The sequence below is a fragment of the Callorhinus ursinus genome, unplaced genomic scaffold, assembly GCF_003265705.2.
Source record: "Callorhinus ursinus isolate GAN/ISIS: 27379988/994484 unplaced genomic scaffold, GSC_fseal_2.0 scaffold1, whole genome shotgun sequence".
Classification (NCBI taxonomy): Eukaryota; Metazoa; Chordata; class Mammalia; order Carnivora; family Otariidae; genus Callorhinus; species Callorhinus ursinus.
Window position 1 is genome coordinate 87,555,985 of NW_027397063.1, and position 22,984 is coordinate 87,578,968.

At 36.3% G+C, this 22,984-nt stretch overlaps 1 protein-coding gene across 2 annotated transcripts in view; it reads right to left on the minus strand.

Annotated features, from left to right (window-relative positions):
- The window catches only part of LOC112822202 (acidic leucine-rich nuclear phosphoprotein 32-related protein-like), a 24,618-nt gene extending 19,365 nt beyond the window's left edge, over positions 1–5,253 (minus strand). For both annotated transcript variants that reach the window (XM_025869690.2, XM_025869682.2), the window contains exon 1: positions 5,118–5,253. In XM_025869690.2, coding sequence (XP_025725475.1) covers positions 5,118–5,128 — 11 coding nt within the window. In that variant the 5' untranslated portion in view covers positions 5,129–5,253. The remainder of the gene's footprint in view (positions 1–5,117) is intronic.
- Positions 5,254–22,984: the final 17,731 nt, after the last annotated feature.

Here is a 22,984-nt window from a genome sequence, read left to right on the forward strand (position 1 = left end):
GTGTGTGTGTGTGTGTGTGTGTGTGTGTGTGTGTGTGTGTGTGTTTTCTTCCCCAGAATGAGCTGAAGTATGGTCCAGAGTTTCATCCATGGGCAGGTTATCTGAGAAGATTCTAACCAATAGATGACTAGCCTGAGTGTCTTTCAGTGTGAAATCTTTCCTTAGGCTCCAAAGTCTAGTTGCTATCCCTCACATCCTCATATTGCTCTGGGCACCACACCAGGGTGCAGTGTCTGAAGGGCAGTGTGCTGGAATCTTGTGGTGGAAACCATAGGGGCATTCTCTAAATCTTGTTTGTTCTGTTTCTTCAGAAGTAAATGCTAGAAGAAAATTGCCATGGACTCTAGAGCATTAATTCTGGATGAAAGGAGATATTATTCTAGCCTTTCTTATTTCTTTGACCATTCTTTATTTTCATTTTTTAATTGGTTTAAATCCAGAATCCTTGTGTTCTGTCTATATTTTACCCATTTGTATTATGGGAATAATTGTACATCTCTACATAGTAGAGATCTTAATGAGATAATAGAAATATTCTGGGGGCACCTGGGTGGGATTTGGGAGAAGTGACCTTGGCTAACTGAAAAATAACACTGAGCTTCTTTCCTTCCTTCCTAAACACAAACTTTTCGTGAGGCAGCAATGAATATAAGTGGAATGCTTAGAAGCTGAGTCATACAAATACAATTCGGACATCCCTAGGTGTCTGAAAGGAGTCCCCTGGCCTTTTGTATGTGGGTGCCCAACAATCTTTCAACTCAGGAGCTCAGCTTCTCCTCAGAAATTAGACCATCTGCCACTTCCTCCTTCACTCTCCTTACAAAGTTACATAATCACCAACTTGACACTATAATTAGACAGCACCCATTGTGGCCGACAATTTATGAGGCATATAAATTCGTGACTGTAAAGGACGTTACAGTCTTCTGATGGAAGGTGCTCATGAATTGATAAGTTACATTATTGTTGCTTTTTATCCAACAGTCTCAGCTCACCTGATTCCTTCTCGTTGGTCATTCTACATTTTTTAAAACCAAGAATAGATGGCCAATTCAGATAATGCCATCTATTTTAAAGACACTATAAATCACGGTTGACAAATGCTGTACAATTTTAGCCATGGCACCTCCTCTGTGGCAGCTTTATATTGGAGCATTAATAAAATTAATTTCTCTTTCATAAGGGTTTAGATTTGTAATTTATGATAACTGTTTGCTGCAGGCAGAAAGATTAAAAGTGAGTAAACCAATATACCAACTAAACCGCATGTGTCTGGTTTTATTTTCTTTTGTGGAGGGGAGATAGGAGAGGGTTTTAAAAACAGCTTGATGTTACCTGAAACGCTATTCTCATAGGTTCTACTACGCGAGGCTTAACTTTTGTTTTCAGTAAATAATAGCTGCTCAGATTTACATGTTCTATTAACTAGTGCAATTATTTATATGTGGTTAAGCGGAGCAATCAGAATAAGAAAATCGGTATTAATGATTTCCCTTCATAACAACTGCACCCTAATAATGACAGAGCTTTGCCGTTATTGAAAGAATTATAATAGCTTATATGAATCTAATTTGAATCCTAGTGGTTAAGAGCTCTTGGTCATTTACTCATGTGCCTTGAGCAAGTTATGCCACCTTTCTGTGCCTCAGCTTCTTCATCTATAAAATAAGAATGTTTATTATGTTATAATAATATAAGCAAAATAATAATGTTTATCAAAATCATCACCACTTCATTTGGTGACTGTGATGCATAATAAAGCCATTGGTACAGTGCCTAGAACATAGTAAGTGCTTTTATTTAAAGACTTTATTTATTTGAGAAGGAGAGACAGAGACAGAACAGGAGGAGGGGCAGAGGGAGAGACAGAATCCCAAGCAGACTCCTGCTGAGCCCAGAGCTTGACACAGGGCTCTATCTCACGACCCTGAGACCATGACCTGAGCCGAAACCAAGAGTCGGGCGCTCAACTGACTGAGCCACCCAGGCATCCTTAGCAAGTGTTTAATAAATGTGAACTACAAAATCATTATATTTGTAGTAGTGATAGTCGTCATGACAGCAGTAATGTTACAAAACAACCCTATTAGTCAGAGTCTCCATCATCTTCTGAATATTAAAGGTAAGGAACTGTCCATTAGAGATGTGAAGTGCCTTGCCCAACGTACTTGGATTCCCAGCACTTACAGCTCTTGCAGGGGTGACTTCAGTGATGTGCACATTAAGACAGTCTCGGATGAAGTGGAAGTCTGAGTTAGTTACATAACCTGTAAGATGCCCCATTTTTTTTAAAGACTCAGAAATTATCTTATTTTGCTGAGATTTCTCCCAAAAAAGCAGACCAAAGAAAATTTTTATTTGAAATTGAAGACAGAGGGGCACCTGCGTGGCTCAGTCATTAAGCGTCTGCCTTCGGCTCAGGTCATGATCCCAGCGTCCTGGGATCGAGCTCAGACGGGAGCCTGCTTCTCCCTCTCCCTCTGCCTCTCCCCTTGCTTGTGCTCGCTCTATCTCTCTCTCTCAAATGAATAAATAAAATCTTAAAAAAAAAATACTCTGAATGGAATTCTCATAAAGTCAGAGGAAATCTGATATGAGTTCATTTCTAAAATGGCAAATCGGGTATACCAGGTTTTTAAATTTCTGATGGCTTGAAATGAAGTTCCTGACTAAACCCATAATTGAGTAAATAATAATATACCAATAAAATGTAGGGGTGGGAAACTTTCCCCTTCTTCTTTTCTAGGTTCTTTGTCTGGTCTTATAGTTAAGTTGACATAAGAGAAATTAACAGGAGAAAGCAAATTTAATTTCATATGTGCGGGAGCCCAATGAAAATATGAGACTCAAAGAAATAACCAAATTAGGCAACTTTATACCTCCTAGACTAAGAAATAATAAATTTTTGAAGAATTGACAAGTCAAGTTTGAGCTTGGTGTAGTAAATATTTGTTTGTACACCCTTCTTGGCCTTAAATTCTCTGTCTCTGGTGATAACAATGCCTTCCACCCTCCTGATCCAGGGAGGATACCCTCGCATGGGAGATTTATTTCCTGCTTTCAGGAAGACAAAAGAGGATCAGAGTGTCCTTCTTGCACCAGCTATTTCTTAACTAACTTTTTTTAAAATAATCATTATGCCAAAATAGCATATTTTGGGTGGCATATTCTTCTCCCCTTCAGTGTTGCTCCAAAAAACTACGTGTTTTACAGATATTCCAAAAGTATCTCAGAACCCTCAACCTGGAATTTTAACAGGTATATCTTAAATTTAGATTGTAAAACCATATAACAATATATTTGGAAAAAACGCAACTAGAATTGTCATTTCTCGTCTTCTGTCTGAATGAGTCAGATTTAAATTTTATGTGAATTTAAAATCTTTAAATTTTGCAGTTTGATACAGGATACATTTTCATCCTGTTCTTCAGCTCCGTGAACATTCTTATAAACACAAATAGGCCCCCCAAATTAAGGTACAACAAAAGTAAAAGAACAAACTTCACCAGGGGGAAAGCTTGTAAACTTCAATAACCAGTAGTGGGTTCACTGACATTTACAGAAGCATAGATATATTTAAATGCCAGAAGCAATGAAGAGAAAGAGATTGAGGTACCTCAGTGTTCCCTCTGCAAGATAATATTTAGAAATTTTGAGAACTTTATTGTAAACATGTAGCTGCTACTTAGAAGGTTTTCAATGCTTGAAAAATGTTTTACTGTGCTATATGCTGTTATAATAGAAAATTCAACCACTACACACTACAAGAGAGAAGAATGGACCCACTACGGGATAATAAGGGATTGAGGTGGATCTTGTGAACAGGGATAAAACAATAAAATCCCAGATGAAACCGACTGTATATGAGGACGGTAGTATGAACAAGACTCTTGTTTCATGATGTGCAGAAATGTGATTGAACAAATAATAGCACTGATAAATGTTTTTTTCTTTTGCTTTCTTTTTTCCTTCTCTTCCAACCTACCTTCCCTCCCCCCTTCCTTCCTTCCTTCAAAATTTAAAGATTAAAGTTTAAATTGGACATCACTTTTTACACTGTATCTAAAATAATTCTATGGATATTTACTCATTTAAAAGTAATAATATTGATCATAAATACCATTTTATACAGAGCTCACAAATAAGTCTCCTCTGGTATTGTGTATTAAATGGTGTTAGCAAGTGGGGGAAAATAAAGTATATGAGGTTTCGCAGAACTTCTTACCCATTTAAAAACTATTATTTCACATGTACATTTCTCCAAATTATGACACAGTTTCAATATTAAAGTCAACAACATCGAGGCACTGTTTGAGATATACGCAGCTTGTTAACAAAAAAGAACTTTGGTAAGGGAACTGCTTCGGTCTCTAAACCCCACACCTGAGCATGATTCCTCTCTTAGCTGTAGACAGTAAGTGGCAACTATCATTAAGTTCCATGTACTCATATGAAACCACAGTGTACCTAATCCTGAAAATTCAATGGCAAATGTCATTTTTTGAAAGATGAGAGCCAAGTTACACACCAACATAAAGACAAAAAAATTTCAAGAAACTTGCAAACCCTTTAATTGTATATTGTCTAATAATTGGCATGTTTTGAGAAACATTTATGAAACAGCTATGCAATTTAAAAGGGAGGAAACAAGGATTGGGTTTTGGTCTCTTAATCTGATTTTTGGCTTTATTGAGCTAGTAAAAGTCCGGTTTTTGTGGTAATAACTTCATTTAAATTTGATTAGTTAGTAGACATTAACTAATATTAACTAATAACTAATAGGTGTTAACTAACAACTGTTTACTTTTGATTTTCTTGCCTATCTTTCTCCTGCAGTTCTTGCATGCTCTCCCAAAGAGCCCTGTGTATTTATAGACATACCATTGGCTAAAACAGTTACGGCCGCCTCTCTCTGCCTCAGTGACCAACTGGATTGCATTTGTAAATAGTTGCATGGTGTTAGGACAGAGGGTGGCAGTAGGGTTTGCCTCTGGCTCAAAGCAGTCCTCATCAGTAATACATGGTGCATGACTTTATATTTTTAAATGAAATTTAAAACCCTTTCTAGGTTTGTTTTCTCTCAAGTAATGTTCCTTTTAACGTTTTGTTTTTCTTACCTTTCGGACATGTCTTGCTCTGGCCCTCATAAAGCTATTTTTCCAAAGACATTTTTCATCATGTTCCCAGGAGGGGATATGAGAGCTGTCCACCAAGAATCTGCTGCCTCTTTTGAGGGTCTTCCATGTATTCACTGTGACCGAGGAAACAAGCTGTTACCTAGCAACCTGGCCTTTCAGAAGGTATTGTTACCAATCTCTTAGAGCTCATCAAAGGAGTTCTTGTGTTACTGGAGCAGCATAGCAGTGAGCATTGTTTCCAGGGAGTTGTCTACATTGTGGTATAACTGAACCTTGACTATAGAAACATAAATGAAAGCAGAGGGAACAAACCTCTGTGGATCCCTGAAAACTTTGCCGTCTTCAGTTCCAGTATTTCATGAATTGTTTGCATCCAGCTTGGGTTTAGCCGAAGTGGCACTTGTGCACTATACCCCTCAGTATTTGGTTTTTTGCTTCTCTTCCGTAGTTTCAGAACTAGCAGAAGGAGCAAAAGGGAAATTACCTAACTCCTGCTTGAAACTTGCTCAGATAAAACGCCTTTGAATCGAAGACACAAAGTTGTGCACAAAAAAGAATAATAGATTAATAATAGATTTTTATTTCAAAGCAAATATTTGCAACTTTTCATAGAAAAAAAGAGAATATTACATTATATTGTATATTCATTGATTGGTCCAACCAGATTGTTTAGAGTGCCTACTATGTGTGTAGTAGAGAACACCGTGAATTTTTAACTTCATGAGCTGATAAAATAAAAGTTTTCTAAATCTTTCCCCAAAATAGAAAAATATTAGCTGTGTTTTTGAAGACTGAGAATTTGTTGTTTGCCAAAAGCACGGTAAACACTTCCATAGTCTTTCCTGCTTCAGAGAACAAGACATTTAGGGAACGATTTTATTCAAAACCTTGTTTCAAAAGAAGATATTTGGCATGTCTTGGAAAAAGCATCATGTTTATCTTTTCATTCCCTTTTCTCATGGGCAGTAATCCATCCATAGACTGAAAACGTTTCAGTAATCTTATGAATGTGTTTCATATCAAAAGAGTGAAAACATATTCTCCTCCGCATTAAGTTTCTGTTAGAACTTCAATTTTACATTCCAAATGCTTTAGGCTCAAAGCTAGCATAAGAACCTTCCAAGTTAAAAAATATATATGTAATTTAACATATTTGATAAAGATCCAGAAATTGATTTATTTCTATCCAGGTTAGTATAGTTTTTAAGGAACTATCAAATATCTAAAATAGTATAGCTTTCTTTTTTTTTTTTTTTCCATGAGAGGGGCAGAGATGCCAAATATCAGGCATCTCTTTTACCCTTGACTTTTCTAAGCATCCTTGGAATTTCCCCAAGTCAACAATGTAGACCAATATTATCCCGAAATGAATTAATTAAGGTGAGTAAATCACAACCTGTCTTAATTTATCTTTTTAGCTTTTTAGCCCATAGTAACTACTCTGTTCTTCCACTGCCTCAAGCAAAAGCTCTGTAGTACCCTAGGGGTTCATTTCTGACTTTGTCAGAATCCCTGGATCCTTTCTCTCCTCTAGTCTCCCAGATGATTCTCATACCGTCTCCTCTCTCTCTTCTACCTCATGATCTCCAACTCATCCTTATTCTCACCAGAACAATCAGAAAAGAATTTCCACTGGCACCATCATCCATTCATCCACCAGTTCTCATTTACCTGCCCATTTGCTCTGCTTTTCCCGCATTAACAGTTATGACTTATTAATGCTTCCGTCTCCCTTCATGGAATAGATCCTATCCCTTCATCTTTCCTCAAGGCCATTGATCCAGACATTCTTCTACATCACTAATTTGTCCTCTCTACTGAATAATTCCCACAAAGATACAAACATGCTGTAATTTTTTCCCATTTAAAACAGAAACAAAACAAAACGAAAAACATTCTTTGGCCCACTTCTCCCTTCAGCTTCCATCCCATTGCTTTACATCCATCACAGTATGTGGGAAAAGTGTTGAAAGTACTATGCCTGCTGTATCCAGTTCTCCTCCTGGTCTCTCCTGAGCTCATTCAAGTAATCTTTTCACTCCACTACTGCACTGAAACTACATTTGGCAAGGTCACTAATGACTTCAAGCAGCTAAATTCGATGGCCAGCTCCTAGTCCTCATTCCCTTGATCCAGTCACTGCATTTGAAACAATGAATTTCTCTCTCTTCTCTGAAGCTTTCTCTTCACTTGGCTTCTAGGACTCCACCCTCCACCAGTTTTCTTTCTACTTTATAATCTCCTTTGCTACTCCCTAATCCTCCCCCCACCAGTCTCTTGACATCAGCATGCCCAGACCTCAGTCCTTAGACTACTCACTCCATTAATGATCTTATCCAGGCTCATGGCTTTGAAAACCATCTATATGCTAATGACTGCAAAATTTATAACTCTATCCTAAACCCCTCTCTCTGTCCTGAATCCCAAGCTCATATATTCACCTGTTTACTTTAAGTTCCTCTTGGATATTTTATAGTCCTCTCAATCTTAGCATTTCAAAAACAAACTTCTAAATCTCCTATTTTAATCAGCCCTTTTCATATCCTCCACTTATTCAAACCAAAAATCATGGAATCATCCTCAACTACTCTCTTTTCCTTCAATGTCACATCCAATCCCAGATGAAATCCTACAAGCTCTACCTTTAAAATGTATCTAGAATCGGACCACCTCTCACCTATTTCACAACCACTACCCTCATGTGAGACCCCATATTTCTTAACAGTATCATTACAACAGACCCTCTATAGGTCTTCTGCTTCAGGCAATACCTCCCTGCATTCTATTCTCAAACACAGCACCCAGAGTCACTCTGTTAGTGTACAAGTCATTCTTTTCATCAAAATACTTCAGTGGTTGCCCATTTCACAAAGACAAGATTAGCATCCTCACAATGAGTTACATGGCTCTGATGTATCTGATTTTAAAAAAGAAAAAAAGTAATATTTCAAAATTGAAAGTAGCTTTGATATGTCCCCTAAACAATCAAGCTTTAAACTAAAGTTCTTTGGCAACTCCGAGTGGTTTATGTCAGTTAAGGACAGCTAAGCAGTTGGTACATGCTGTTAGAAAACTAACAGCACAGTAGTTTCCCTGTACACTACTTGATTTTTCTCATGCCAAACACAGTGACAGAATATCATAGGCATGAAATAAGTATTTGCTAAATCAACAAGGGCAAGTACAAGGTCTAAAGCCATCCTGATGACACGGAAGATGGAGACAGTTCACAGCTGAGAAGTGGTCATTAAGCTGGAGAGTACTTCACAGTAATTATGGGGAAATGTGTGTGTGTTTACATATACATTGCTTCTGGAAAACATTTCAAGAGGCTTCTTTCAGTAGAAAATCACTTTCATTCCCAACAAATTGACCTGGCAGCTTTTAAAAAAAGAAGTATGTATTTTCCAATAATAGTATGAAGAATAGCTGATGGGGAAACCAGGCAAAATCTGAAAAAAAAAAAAATTCCATGGCCATGTTTATAATGTAGATGTATGGGTCTTGCCTCAAATTCCATTGTTTGGGGAAAAAATAATCATATAAAACACTTTCGTTGGGGTGCCTGGGTGGCTCAGTAGGTTAAGTGTCTGCCTTTGGCTCAGGTCATGATCTCAGGGTGCTGGAATCGAGCCCCGCGTGGTCTTCTGTGCTTAGCAGCGGCGGGGGTGGGGGGGGGGGTCTGCTTCTCCCTCTGCTCCTCCCCCCCACTTCTTTTTTTAAATTTAATTTTATTATGTTATGTTAATCACCATACATTACATCATTAGTTTTTGATGTAGTGTTCTATGATTCATTGTTTGCATATAACACCCAGTGCTCCATTCAATATGTGCCCTCTTTAATACCCATCACCAGGCTAACCCATCCCCCCACCCCCTCCCCTCTATAACCCTCAGTTTGTTTCTCAGAGTCCATAATCTCTCATGGTTCGTCTCCCCCTCTGATTTCCCCCCCTTCATTTTTCCCTTCCTATCTTCTCTCTCTCTCTCTCTCTTTTTTTTAAACATATAATGTATTATTTGTTTCAGAGGTACAGGTCTGTGATTCATCAGTCTTACACAATTCACAGTGCTCACCATAGCACATACCTCCCCAATGTCTATCACCCAGCCACCCCATCCCTCCCACCCCCCACCACTCCAGCAACCCTCAGTTTGTTTCCTGAGATTAAGAATTCCTCATATCAGTGAGATCATATGATGCATGTCTTTCTCTGATTGACTTATTTCACTTTGCATAATACCCTCTTGAGGGTATTATGCTCCCCCCCTTCTGCTCTCTCTCTCTCTCAAATAAATACATAAAATCTTAAAAAAAATTTTTGTTTTCTTTCTGTAGGATTAAATTGAAGACAAATTAAAGTTTTGTCCTTTCTTTTTGCTGTGGGTGAGCAGTTATATGCTTGGTCTAACAGAGTTTTGAATACCTGGCCCAGATCTGACATTATTAATAGATACTCAGCAGCAGAATGGAATCAATGAATTAGAAGTACTTTGAGAGATTAGAGGTGAGAACTTGTTCTCCCCTAGAAAAGTCAAAGAAAATTAGACAAACCAAAGACTTTAGCAGCATGCACTAAAAAGGAGACAAAGAGAGTTATAAACTTAAACTGGAAGAAATTGTTTTTAGGCAACTGATAGAAATTGTTTTAGAACAACTGATAGAAAATATGAGATGGGTCAAGTTCCTGTAATTTTAGATCTTTTTTTTAAAAATCCTTGCTTAACATGGAATCTCCTCACATAATTATATAAACATATATATTTGCATGTGTATGTATATATATATATAAAATTTAGATTTTTTTCATGTAAAATTTAACTTATTTGAGTAGCTCCTTTACAAAGTCATATTGTAAAATAGTAGTTTCCAATTTGCATATTTTATAAATATGCAAGCAAATTTGAAATTAATTAACTGACATTGAATTGACAATTTTTTATTTTTCAAATAAAGTAACTAAAAACAACAAGAATATTATATACTTTTGTCATTATTTCTAAAATGAAAAGATATATTAGGTAACCCGAATAGGAAAAACAGTATTTTAAAATAAAGAATATTCCTTTAAATTAACAAAATATCTCTTTATAAAACTCTACTATGTTTTTTGTTTTGTTTTGTTTTGTTTCCTCATTTGCCCTTGGCTTAGCTGACACTAATTTGTGGACCAGTCTGTGGATCTTTGGGAGTCAATCTCTGAAATCCATTTTAGAGAAGGAAACAAGCTGCTTGAGTGTGCACAACAGAGTATAAACATCCTATTTATTTAGCAGATTTATCATCCTGAAACTCACAGTGGGCCATAGGGCATGTCATACTAATATAACTCATGTGTTATGGTATGATAACATCATGTGTATACGGGGATTTATATGAAGTATGAAGAAGGATTTCTTGCTTTCAGATAAATAATGGGATGAGTTAACAGCTCAACTCTGGAGAAAAATACGAGTATAGAGTCGTTCTGCTAAAAGGTGCAAGAGATCAAACTAAATGATATTTGGGGTTGCCCCAAATCTGATGTTACAGTGCTACTGATTCTTGGCATATTAAAATTTTTCTCGTATAGATATTATCTTTTTAGCCTAACACAAGTTAACTCATGAGTTCTAAAGATTTTTCTTTCTTCAGTGTAAATGGCAGCTAGCCAAATGCCGATGAAAATTCACATTTTTGAATTTTCATTTGCAAAAAAATATATGTGTCAAGAGTTCTGCTTCATTTTGCCGGAGCCTGTTAAAATTATCAGTGTTTCCTAGTCATAATAAGTTGCTTCTTTTGGTGAAAGGAGATTAAGAAATATTCAACATTTAATGAAGCCACTGTATACTCTGTACTTCTTTTATTGCACTCTAGTTTTTATCTCCAAATTTTGGTTAGTATACTCATGTTGGCATATATCACATCAACTTTCAAAAATAGCTTATTCCTAGAAAGTTTTAATGTTTATGTTACATTCCTGTTTGAAGTCAATTAACCTGTTTTTGTTACTTTCCTGTTTGAAGTCAATTAATTATCAATGAAATCATTGTTAAGTGCTTATTGACAATCCTTAATAATAAGACTCAATTCTGATTTTATTGTGTTGGATACCTTTTAGACTGCTACTTGCTTTATGTTTTAATGTGAGATATCTAGTCTGGTTCTAGAAATAACTCTAAAAGCACGGAGGAATTTCACTGAATCTGAAATCATCTTAATTAACCGAAACTACCACGTAGCTTGACAGCTCTGAGAGAAGTGATTAAAAAGAATTATTATGACAAATACCAAATAAAAATCAAATTATATTTATATTTTAGATCATCTATTCTTGTTTTCATTAAGGAACAGGATTCATTGTTCACTCTATTTTCCAATGGCAAAATTTGATAACATAAATATGGTGAACAAGGCAAAAATGCTGAATGGTCCTTGCTTATTGAATCATAGGCTAAATCAATTTTTATGAAGAGCTTTCATCTAAACTTAAACTATCTTTTGGATTGGTTACAAATTCCATCCTAGTTCATTAAAAGGCATTTTAGCCCCTACTGTGTATGCTAGGCACTATGCTAGTTGACAGAAATACAAAGTAAACAAGTCAGATTTCTTTCAGGAAGAAACTTAGATTGTGAAGGTAAAAGAAGTAGTAGGAAATTATTAGCAAGAAAAGTACTGCAATAAAAGTAACTGTGGAATACTGTGGAATCACTTAGAAGGGACACTTCATGCTTTAGGGTGAAGGAGTGTTAGAGAAGGCCTTCTGGATTGGCATCTCGGCTGACACTTGGAGTTTAAACAAGAGTCAGGTAGGCAAAGAAAAGGAGAGGAATGTTTCTGAAGAAGGGACAGCATGAGCAGAAGGCTGGAGGTGAAAGAGTGTTGTGGTTTGGGCATCACTGATAGTTTAATGTGGCTAAGATTTAAATGGGAAGAAAAGATTAACAAGTGAAACGATGAACTGAAGGCTCTATCAGAAATGAACAGAATCAGCAAGCAGAAAATCAGTAAAAACATAGTTGAACTTAACAACACCATCAATCAACTGGATGTAATGGACATCTATGAACTACTTCATCTAACAATAGAATGACATTCTTCTTGAGCTCACATGGAACATTCACCAAAGATAGACCATATTCTGGACCATAAGACACACCTTAAAAATTTAAAAGAATAGAAGTCATACAATGTCTGTGCTCAGACCACAGTAGAATTAAACTAGAAATCAATAACAGAAAGGTAGCTGAAAAATTAAAATACTTGGAGATTAAACAACATACTTTTAAATTGTATGTGGCTCAAAAGGGAAATATCAAAAGAAATTTTAAAATGTTTTGAACTAAATGAAAAACGAAAACACAACTTATTGAGATTTGTAGGATACAGCAAAAGCAATGCTTATGGGGAAATGTATAGCATTGAGTCATATTAAAAAAGAAGAAAGATCTAAAATCAATCACCTAAGCTTCCACCTTAAGGAAGTAGAAGAAGAAGAGAAAAATAATCCAAAGTAAGTAGAAGAAAAGAAACAATAAAAATTAGAGCAGAAATCACTGAAATTGAAAACAGGAAATCAAGAAAGTCAATAAAGCCAAAAATTTGTTCTTTGTGTTTTTTTTTTTATTATATTAGTCACCATACAGTACATCATTAGTTTTTGATGTAGTGTTCCATGATTCATTCTTTGCATATAAAAACCAGTGTTCCATGCAATATGTGCCCGCCTTAATACCCATCACGGGGTGAACCCATCCCCCCACACCTCTCCCCTCTAAAACCCTCAGTTTGTTTCTTGGAGTCCATAGTCTCTCATGGTTTGTCTCCCCCTCTGATGTCCCCCCCTTCATTTTTCCCTTCCTTTTCCTAATGTCCTCCATGCTCTTCCTTATGTTCTACAAATAAGTGAAACCATATGATAATTGACTCTCTCTGCTTGACTTATTTCACTTAGCATAATCTCCTCCAGTCCCATCCATATTGACGCTAAAGTTGGGTATTCATCCTTTCTGATGGCTGAGTAATATTCCATTGTATATATGGACCACATCTTCTTTATCCATTCGTCTGTTGAAGGGCATCTTGGCTCTTTCCATTTGGCTATTGTGGACATTGCTGCTATGAACATTGGGGTGCATGTGGCCCTTCTTTTCACTACATCTGTGTCTTTGGGGTAAATACCCAGGAGTGCAATTGCTGGGTCATAGGGTAGCTCTATTTTTAACTTTTTGAGGAACCTCCACACTGTTTTCCAAAGTGGCTGTACCAACTTGCATTCCCACCAACAGTGTAAGAGGGTTCCCCTTTCTCCACAACCTCTCCAACATTTGTTGTTTCTTGCCTTGTCAATTTTTGCCATTCTAACTGGTGTAAGGTGGTATCTCAATGTGGTTTTGATTTGAATTTCCCTGATGGCTAATGATGATGAATATTTTTTCATGTGTCTCTTAGCCATTTGTATGTCTTCTTTAGAGAAGTGTCTGTTCATGTCTTCTGCCCATTTTTTGACTTATTTGTTTTCTGGGTGTTGAGTTTAAGAAGTTCTTTATAGATCTTGGATACCAGCCCTTTATCTGTAGTGTCATTTGCAAATATCTTCTCCCATTCCGTGGGTTGCCTCTTTGTTTTGTTGACTGTTTCCTTTGCTGTGCAGAAGCTTTTTATCTTGATGAAGTCCCAGAAGTTCATGTTCGCTTTTGTTTCCCTTGCCTTTGGAGATGTGTCTTGAAAGAAGTTGCTGTGGCCGATGTTGAAAGGTTACTATGTATGATCTCCTATAGGATTTTGATGGATTCCTGTCTCACACTGAGGTCTTTCATCCATTTTGAGTTTATCTTTGTGTATGGTGTAAGAGAATGGTTGAGTTTCATTCTTCTGTAAAAACTTGTTCTTTGAAAAATCAACAAAATAAAAAATCTCTATCCAAGCTAACTGAGAAAAAAAGAGAGAGGAAACAATTTACTAATATCAGAAATTAAAGAAGGGACATCACTACAGATCCCACAGACATTAAAAGGATAATTAAAATAATAAGTACTATGAATAACCCTATGCCCTCAAATTTGATAAGCTAGATGAAATGGACCAATTCTTTGAAAGACACAATCTGCCAAAAGTCAAACAAGAAGAAATAGACCCAAAAAAAGAAAGTGAAAAAAAAAAAAGACCATTTGCCTAGGCCAAAATCTATTATTCAAGAAATTTAATCAGTAATTAATAATCTTCCAAGACAGAAAGTACCAGATCCAGGTGGCTTCTGGTGAATTCTACCAAATATTTTAGGAAAAAGTTATGCTAATTCACTACAATCTCTTTCAGAATCTAGAAGCAGGGGTAATGCTTCCTAATTTATTCTGTGAAGCCAGCATTACCCTAATGCCACATGAGACATAAATTATCTGAAAAGAAAACTACAGACCAATATCTCTCACAAACAGATCCAGAAAGTCTCAACAAAATATATAGTTGACCCTGGGGGAATGTAGGAACGGGGTGCTGACTACCCCACATGCCCTGCATAGTTGAATATCCATGTATAACTTTTGACTCCCCAGAAACTTAACCATTAATAGCTTACTATCAACCAGAAGCCTTACTGATAATATAAACAGTTAACCCATATCTTATATATGTATTATATACTGTATTCTTACAATAAAGTAAGCTAGGGAAAAAATCATAAGATAAAAAACATTTACAGTAAAGTACTATATTTATTGAAAAAAAATCCATGTATAAGTAGATCCATGTAGTTCAAAGCCATGTTGTTCAGGGGTCAACTGTATTAGCAAATCTAATCCAACAATGAAATGTGTAAAAAGAATTATACACCACAACTAAGTGAAATTTATCCCAGGTAGGCAAAGCTAGTTCAATATTCAAAAATCAATTAAAGTAATCCATCACATCTACAAGATAAAGGATAAAAGTCACATAATCAAATCAATAGATACAGAGAAAGCATTTGACAATATCCAACATCATTCATGATTTAAAAAATGCTCAGTAAACTAAAAAAAGGACTGTGAAGCATTTCTTCTGGCTGTAATTTAAATTTTAAAATCACTTTAAATAGTAGTATACTTTTATGGCAAGTTACATACTTAGTTATTGTTTTTCAGTTTAAGACAGTAGCTCTTCAGATTTTTCAGCAAAACAAATATATAAGCAATGATTTGGTAGATTTTTTTTAGTCAGTTTTACTGAGGCATAATTTATACACAATAACTTCATATTGTTTGGCTGTTTGGTTCTATGAATTTGAAAAACACGTATAATCATATAATCACTACTATACTCAAGGGGAAAGCAGTTCCATTATTCCCCAAATTCCCCTTGTGTCCCATTCTAGTGTGTCCCTTCCCTCACCTCCATTGCTGGCAACTATTAATTTGTTTTCTGTCCCTAGCGTTTTCCATTTTCCAGAACACCATGAAAATATAACCATACAGTATGTAGCCTTTTGAATCTGAATTCTTTCTTTTGTTAAAATGCATTTGGGGTTTCCTGATATTACTGCATGTAGCAGCACTTGTTCCTTTTCATTTCTGAATAATAGTCCATAAGCAAATGGACATTTAAGTCATTACATAGACCCAGGATTGGGATTATTCACTTTTTAGGTCAAAGTGGGCTTTTAAGTTCATTTTATTTCCTTGCCATGATTTTTGAAAATTGGCTCAATCATCTTTTCCAATCCTTCCCAAAGTTAAAATTTATGAATAAGATTATGTATGTAAATGAAACAAAAGCCCACATTAAATTGAAGGTTAGAGGGAGATGGTTTTTCAGACAAATAATTTGGATCAAGGAGGGTTGTGGACAGTGGCCAGGCAGTAGTCAGGGAAGAAGGTGTCAGGGAATGGATGGGACTGTAAAAGGTCAAGTCTGACCTTTTAGGTAGCTGGGAGAGTCCACTCCATTATCAAGGTCTCCAGGGGAAACCTGGTAGGTATTGTGGAAAATAAGGATCATGACAGCATTCAAAGAATGATTAAAAAAAAAAAAAAGGCAAAATCATGATTCTCATACAGATTTTTATATTAATCACCATACATTACATCATTAGTTTTTGATCTCATACAGATTTTAAAAGGATCATATGTCAAGTATTTTTAACTCATTAATGATGAAATTGGTAAGAGGCTATAATCAGATCAAAGGGAAGTCTAAAAAAAAGATATATTTATAAATTGGGGATATTAACATGAACGTGCAAATAGAGGCACAACTAGTTTCTTCCACAGTGATTAAGGGAAGTCAACTGGATCTCCATGGAACAGAATTCACATGCCATTTTACAGACAACAATGATTCTGCTTTCTATGAGTTATTTATAGTTTACGGAGTTGCAAAATACTTTTGCATTGTATTAGAATCAGATAACACAGAAAGGTATACACAGGCCAGGCAAACTACTGCCCACTGGCCAAATCTGGCCAACAGTTACTTTTTATAGAGCCTGTAGCTAAGAATGGCTTTTATGTTTTCAAAGGGTTGTTAAAAAAAAAAAAAAAAAAACAGCAACAAAGAAGAAAGAGCAGAGATATATGTGGCCCTTATCAGAGAAGTTTGCTGTTCTCATTTGTTGACCCTTGTCAACAAAAGATGCCAGTGGGCCAATCAGGTGACTGCCCGATCTTTACAAGGTTTCACTAAAACAAAGCCATGTGCATTGTTCTACATGCTGTCTTTTTTGTGCTACAATGACAGAATTAAGTAGTTGTGATAGAGGAAAAACAAAAATCTTGACTATATGGCCCTTGATAGGAAAAGTTTGACTATACCTCTCTACATAATATGTGGTTCTTCAGTGAAACACAGATTTATTCCTCATGTGAAGATCATTTTTTCCTGTTTCCATGTTTTCCCTCTGGTTCTTTTGCTGGATTTATCTCACTTTTTCCTTCCTGTCATCCATGATTCTTTCCCATATGTTTCCCCTCCTTAAGTCTTTCTTTCTTCTTTAAATAGCCATATTGTGAAATTAAACTACAATATTTAAAAATAATTTATTGAAGGAATTTTTAGGTTCCTTCTTGAATCTTTAGGAAAACTATCTTCTTTAGTCTCACAACCTCCAATGCCCTAAGGGTCTAAGTTCCTTGGAAATGCCTTTTCACTGTGTTGTAAATATGTGCCTGTGGTTCAGCGGGCAGTGAGTCACTGTCCCTTGAGGGCAAAAGAAGGAATATTTGTTTACATTTCAGTCAGTGAGCTCTGAGAGAGTGACTTAGTATAATCTTCTTTGAATAGCTGTTTACTCCCACTGGTATGGCGATAAAGCAAAGGGTGAAGTTGGGAATTGCTACTCAATGTGTAACATCAGCACTTTTAAACATAAATGTTTAAATGTAATCTCATGTATAGTGCATCATAAATATAAAGTGTCAGCATTCTGAAAACCACAAATTCCCAGGCAGTGAAGAGTTTTGCAAGGCTGTTTTCTGACACTCTTCACTCGGCTGATTCTCTTTTGCTTCCCTAATTTCTTCTTACTGTACATGTCTTCACAGTGTCATTTTTCTCAGGATACAGTCCTTTATTCGCTCCTCTTCTCTTTCCCTTTTTTGTTTTTAAATATATTAAAGATTTTATTTATTTATTTGACAGAGAGAGAGAGACAGTGAGAGAGGAGACACAAGCAGGGGGCAGTGGGAGAGGGAGAAGCAGGCTTCCCGCCAAGCAGGGAGCCCAATGCGGGGCTCGATCCCAGGACCCTGGGATCATGACCTGAGCTGAAAGCAGATGCTTAACGACTGAGCCAACCAGGCGCCCCTCTCTTTCCTTTCTATAGTCTCTGCCTGAGCAGAGACTCCTTTTATTATAACTAACAGCTGATGGTTCCCAGTCTGTATCTCTAACTGAAATATAACTAACGCTACACATGCATAACTCATATTAAATTGCTATCTAGAAGCAGTGTTGTTGGGTCAAACCCAGCATAGCATCTCCCAGTCCACCCCATATACTTTTATTTCTACATTCTTCATTATTAAGCATAAACTTGAGAAACAACCCACACTCCTTTACCCCCATTTTCAACCAAACTTACATTTTTTGTTGTTGTTGCCAAGAAGTATACTGATATTTGCAACTCACATTGAAATGTATAAAAAAATGGATAGATGAATGAATTGAGGGATGAATAGAGGCATACATATATGATAAAGCAAGTATAATAAAATGTTAATCGTAGAGTTAGGTGATGGAGCTATGGGAGTTCACTGTAAAAAAAAAAAAACTAAACTTCTTGTATGTTTCATTTTTTTTATTAAAAGTGTTAGAAAAGAAATTCCTTCAGTTTGCCCTCAAAATATCTTCAGTGACTGCCAATGCTTTGGCCTAGGCCCTCATCATCTCTCATCTAAACTGTGGTCCCTTTGCTATTCTTGACATGATGTTTGTCCCTGTTAGATACTCCAAAAGAAAAGTTTCCTAAAACATTGCTACTCAAAGTGTGATCCATAGACCAGTAAGCAGCTAGCATATCACCTGGCAACTTGGAAATGTAAGCCCTCACCAGACATACTGAACCAGAATTCAAAGATAAGAAGATCCCCAACTAATTTGTATGAACTTTTACATATGAGGAGCACAGCTCTATATGGCGTCTCTATCCTATATTATTCCTTTGCCTGAAACCCTTTTGCGGCTCTCCATTCCTTATAGGGTTATGTCTAAGATCTTTTAGCATGGTACCCAAAGGTCTCTGTGGCTTGGCTAATGTCTACCTCAAAAGCATCATCTCTTACTGCTACCCCTATTCTTCTTCCACCCAGTGATATACCTAACTATCATGCTTGCCTATTTTGAACATTTTGAATATTTCCAAGGCACATATGTCTTGTCTCGTTCTGTTTCCCCTTTCTGTAACACTACCCAGGCCTTAAAGCTTTGCCTAATTCTATCCTTATGCCTTTCAAGATAAGTTAGTCCACGTTGTTCCCTTAATATTCTGTGTCCATCTTTGTTATATTCCTGTATTGTAATTTTTTTTGAAATAAGAATATATTGGTTAGTTTTCCCACTAGGCTGGGAGCCTCAGAAAGCAGGCAATACAACTTATTCATGATTATATTCTCAAGTCTTGGCATAATTCTTTTTTTTTTTTAAGATTTTATTTATTTATTTGACACAGAGAGAGAGAGACAGTGAGAGCAGGAACACAAGCAGGGGGAGTAGGAGAGGGAGAAGAAGCCTCCCCACCCAGCAGGGAGCCTGCCATGGGGCTCGATCCCAGGACCCCGGGATCATGACCTGAGCTGAAGGCAGACGCTTAACCACTGAGCCACCCAGGTGCCCCTCTTAGCATAATTCTTGCTACAGAAGTCAACTATTTAATGAGTATTTATTAAACCTAACCCAAAAAGAAGTGACCATTGCTGAAAGTGTCTAATTCAATAAGGATTGGTGGTTCAGAAAGACATTGCTATAAGATGAGCAAACAATTAAAATGAATATTGCTATAACTATATTCATTTAGCTATATCTGCCAATTTACCTACCTTGAGGTCTTAAGTCTACCTTCCAGCTCTCTGAATGTATTCATAATAAAACAGCTACTTCATTAATTGTGTGTATTCTGAATTACAAATATAAAAGACATAGAAATTTCCTGAGCATATATATTTACCAAGCAGCTATTAGAACAGGGCTAGTCTTACTGAGATGTAACACTGCCTTTGTTGCATTTAAAGAGATCTAGGCACTTGTTTTCCAAAAGTTATAACAATTATATTTTATAACTTTTCATGTGTGTTGGATGAAAGTACAATGTCATATTTATCACAAAGGTAATGAAATGTCATTTAGATGTTCATCAGCAATCAGTCATCTGTCAACAAAGCATAATTGAATTTTGATTTTTGCCTGTGAGATTATTACAATTAAAGAAAATTAAATATTTTGTTTATGTACATTTTTAGTTAGGGTAAATCAGAGGTGAAAGCAACAGAGCCAAAAGATAAAAAATTCTGGCAGTTTAAGCCTTGATCTCATTCACTACCCAATAAAAAGTTTTTAGCCATATTAGTTAAATAACAAGATAGTATTTTATTTTTTAATTGTATTTTTAATTTTATTTAAATTCAATTAATTAACATATAGTATATTACTAGTTTCAGTGGTAGAGTTCAGTGACTCATCAATTGTATGTAACACCCAGTGCTCATTACATCACGTGCCCTCCTTAATGCCTATCACCCAGTTACCCTATCCACCTTCCCCTCCAGCAACCCTCAGTTTTTTCCCTATGATTAAGAGCCTCTTATGGTTTGTCTCCCTTTCTGATTTCATCTTGTTTTTTCCCTCCCTTCCCTTATGATCCTCTGTTTTGTTTCTTAAATTCCACATGTAAGTGAGATCATATGATAATTGTCTTTCTCTGATTAACTTATTCTAGTTCCATCCATGTCATTGCAAAAGGCAAGATTTCATTTTTTTGATGGCTGCATAATATTCCATTGTATATATATACCACATCTTCTTTATTCATTCATCTGTCGATGGACAACTGGGCTCCTTCCATAGTTTGTCTATTGTGGACATTGCTGCTGTAAACGTTGGGGTGCAGGTGCCCATTCATATCACTACATTTGTATCTTTGGGGTAAATATCTAATAGTGCAATTGCTGAGTCATAGGTAGCTCTAATTTCAACTTCTTGAGGACCCTCCATACTGTTTTCCAGAGTGGCTGCACCAGCTTGCATTCCCACCAACAGTGTAAGAGGGTTCCCCTTTCTCTGCATTCTTGCCAACATGTCATTTCCTGACTTGTTCATTTTAGCCATTCTGACTGGTATAAAATGGTATGTCAATTGTGGTTGATTTGTATTTCCCTGATGCCTAGTGATGGGGAGCATTTTTTCATGTGTCTGTTGGCCATTTGTATGTCTTCTTTGAAGAAATGTCTGTTCATGTCTTCTGCCCATTTTTTGACTGGATTATTTGTTTTTTTGGGTGTTGAGTTAGGTAAGTTCTTTATAGATTTTGGATACTAGACCTTTATCTGATAAGACATTTGCAAATATTTTCTCCCATTCTGTCAGTTGCCTTTTAGTTTTGTTGACTTTACTTTGTTGTGGAAAAGCTTTTTATCCTGATGAAGTCCCAATAGTTCATTTTTTGCTTTTGTTTCCCTTGCCTTTGGAGACTTGTCTAGCAAGAAGTTGCTGTGGCTGAGGTCACAGATGTTCCTGCCTGTGTTCTCTAGAATTTTGATGGAATCCTGTCTCACCTTTAGGTTCATCCATTTTGAGTCTATTGTGTATGGTGTAAGGAAATGGTCCAGTTTCATTCTTCTGCACGTGGTTATTCAATTTTCCCAACACCATTTATTGAGGAGACTGTCCTTTTTCCATTGGATATTCTTTCCTGCTTTGATGAAGATTAGTTGACCATTGAGTAAAGGGTCCATTTCTGGGTTCACTATTCTGCCATTGACCTATGTGTTGGTTTTTGTGCCAGTACCATACTGTCTTGATGATTACAGTTTTGTAATAGATCTTGAAGTGTGGCTCTGTGAAGAATGTTGATGGTATTTTGATAGGGATTGCATTGCTCTGTAGATTTCTCTGGGTAGCATAGATATTTTAACAATATTTATTCTTCCAATCCATGAGCATGGAACATTTGTCCATTTCTTTGTGTCTTTCTCAATTTCTTATGTAAGTGTTCTGTAATTTTTAGAGTACAGATCCTTTACCTCTTTGGTTAGCTTTATTCCTAGGTATCTTATGGTTTTTGGTCCAATTGTAAATGGGATCGATTCCTTAATTTCTCTTTTTTTTTTTTTTTTTGTCTTATTGTTAGTGTATAGAAATGCAACTGATTTCTGTGCATTGATTTTATATCCTGCCATGTTGCTGAATTCCTTTATGAGTTCTAGCAATTTTGGGTTGGAGCCTTTTGGGTTTTCCACATAAAGTATCATGCTATCTGTGAAGAGTGAGAGTTTGACTTCTCTTTGCCAATTTGAATGCCTTTTATTTCTTTTTGTTGTCTGATTGCTGAAGCTAGGGCTTCTAGTATGATGTTGAACAACAGTGGTAAGAGTGAGCATCCCTGTTGTATTCCTGACCTTAGGGGAAAAGCTCTCAGTTTTTCCCCATTGAGAATGATATTTGCTGTGGGCTTTTTGAATATGGCTTTTATGATACTGAGGAATGTTCCCTCTATCCCTGCACTGTGGAGAATTTTAATCAAGATAGGATGCTGTACTTTGTCAAATGCTTTTTCTGCATCTATTGAGAGGATTATATGGTTCTTATCCTTTCTTTTATTAATGTGATGTATCACATTAATAAAATGTGATGTATCACAAGTTGAACCAACCTTGCAGCCCAGGAATAAATCCCACTTGGTCGTGGTGAATAATCCTTTCAATGTACTGTTGGATTCTACTGGCTAGTATCTTGGTGAGAATTTTTGAATTCATGTTCATCAGGGATATAGGTCTGTAATTCTCCTTATTGGTGGGGTCTTTGTCTGGTTTGGGGATCAAAGTAATGCTGACCTCATAGAAAGAGTTTGGAAGTTTTCCTTCCATTTCTATTTTTTGAAACAGCTTCAGAAGAATAGGTATTAATTCTTCTTTAAATGTTTGGTAGAATTCCCCTGGAAGGCCATCTGGTGCTGGACTCTTATTTGTTGGGAGATTTTTGATTACTGCTTCAATTTCCTTGCTGGTTATGGGTCTGTTCAGATTTTCTATTTCTTCCTGTTTCAGTTTTGGTAGTTTATGCATTTCTAGGAATGCATCCATTTCTTCCAGATTGCCTAATTTGTTGGCATATAGTTGCTTATAATATGTTCTTATATTTGTTTGTATTTCTTCAGTGTTGGTTGTGATCTCTCC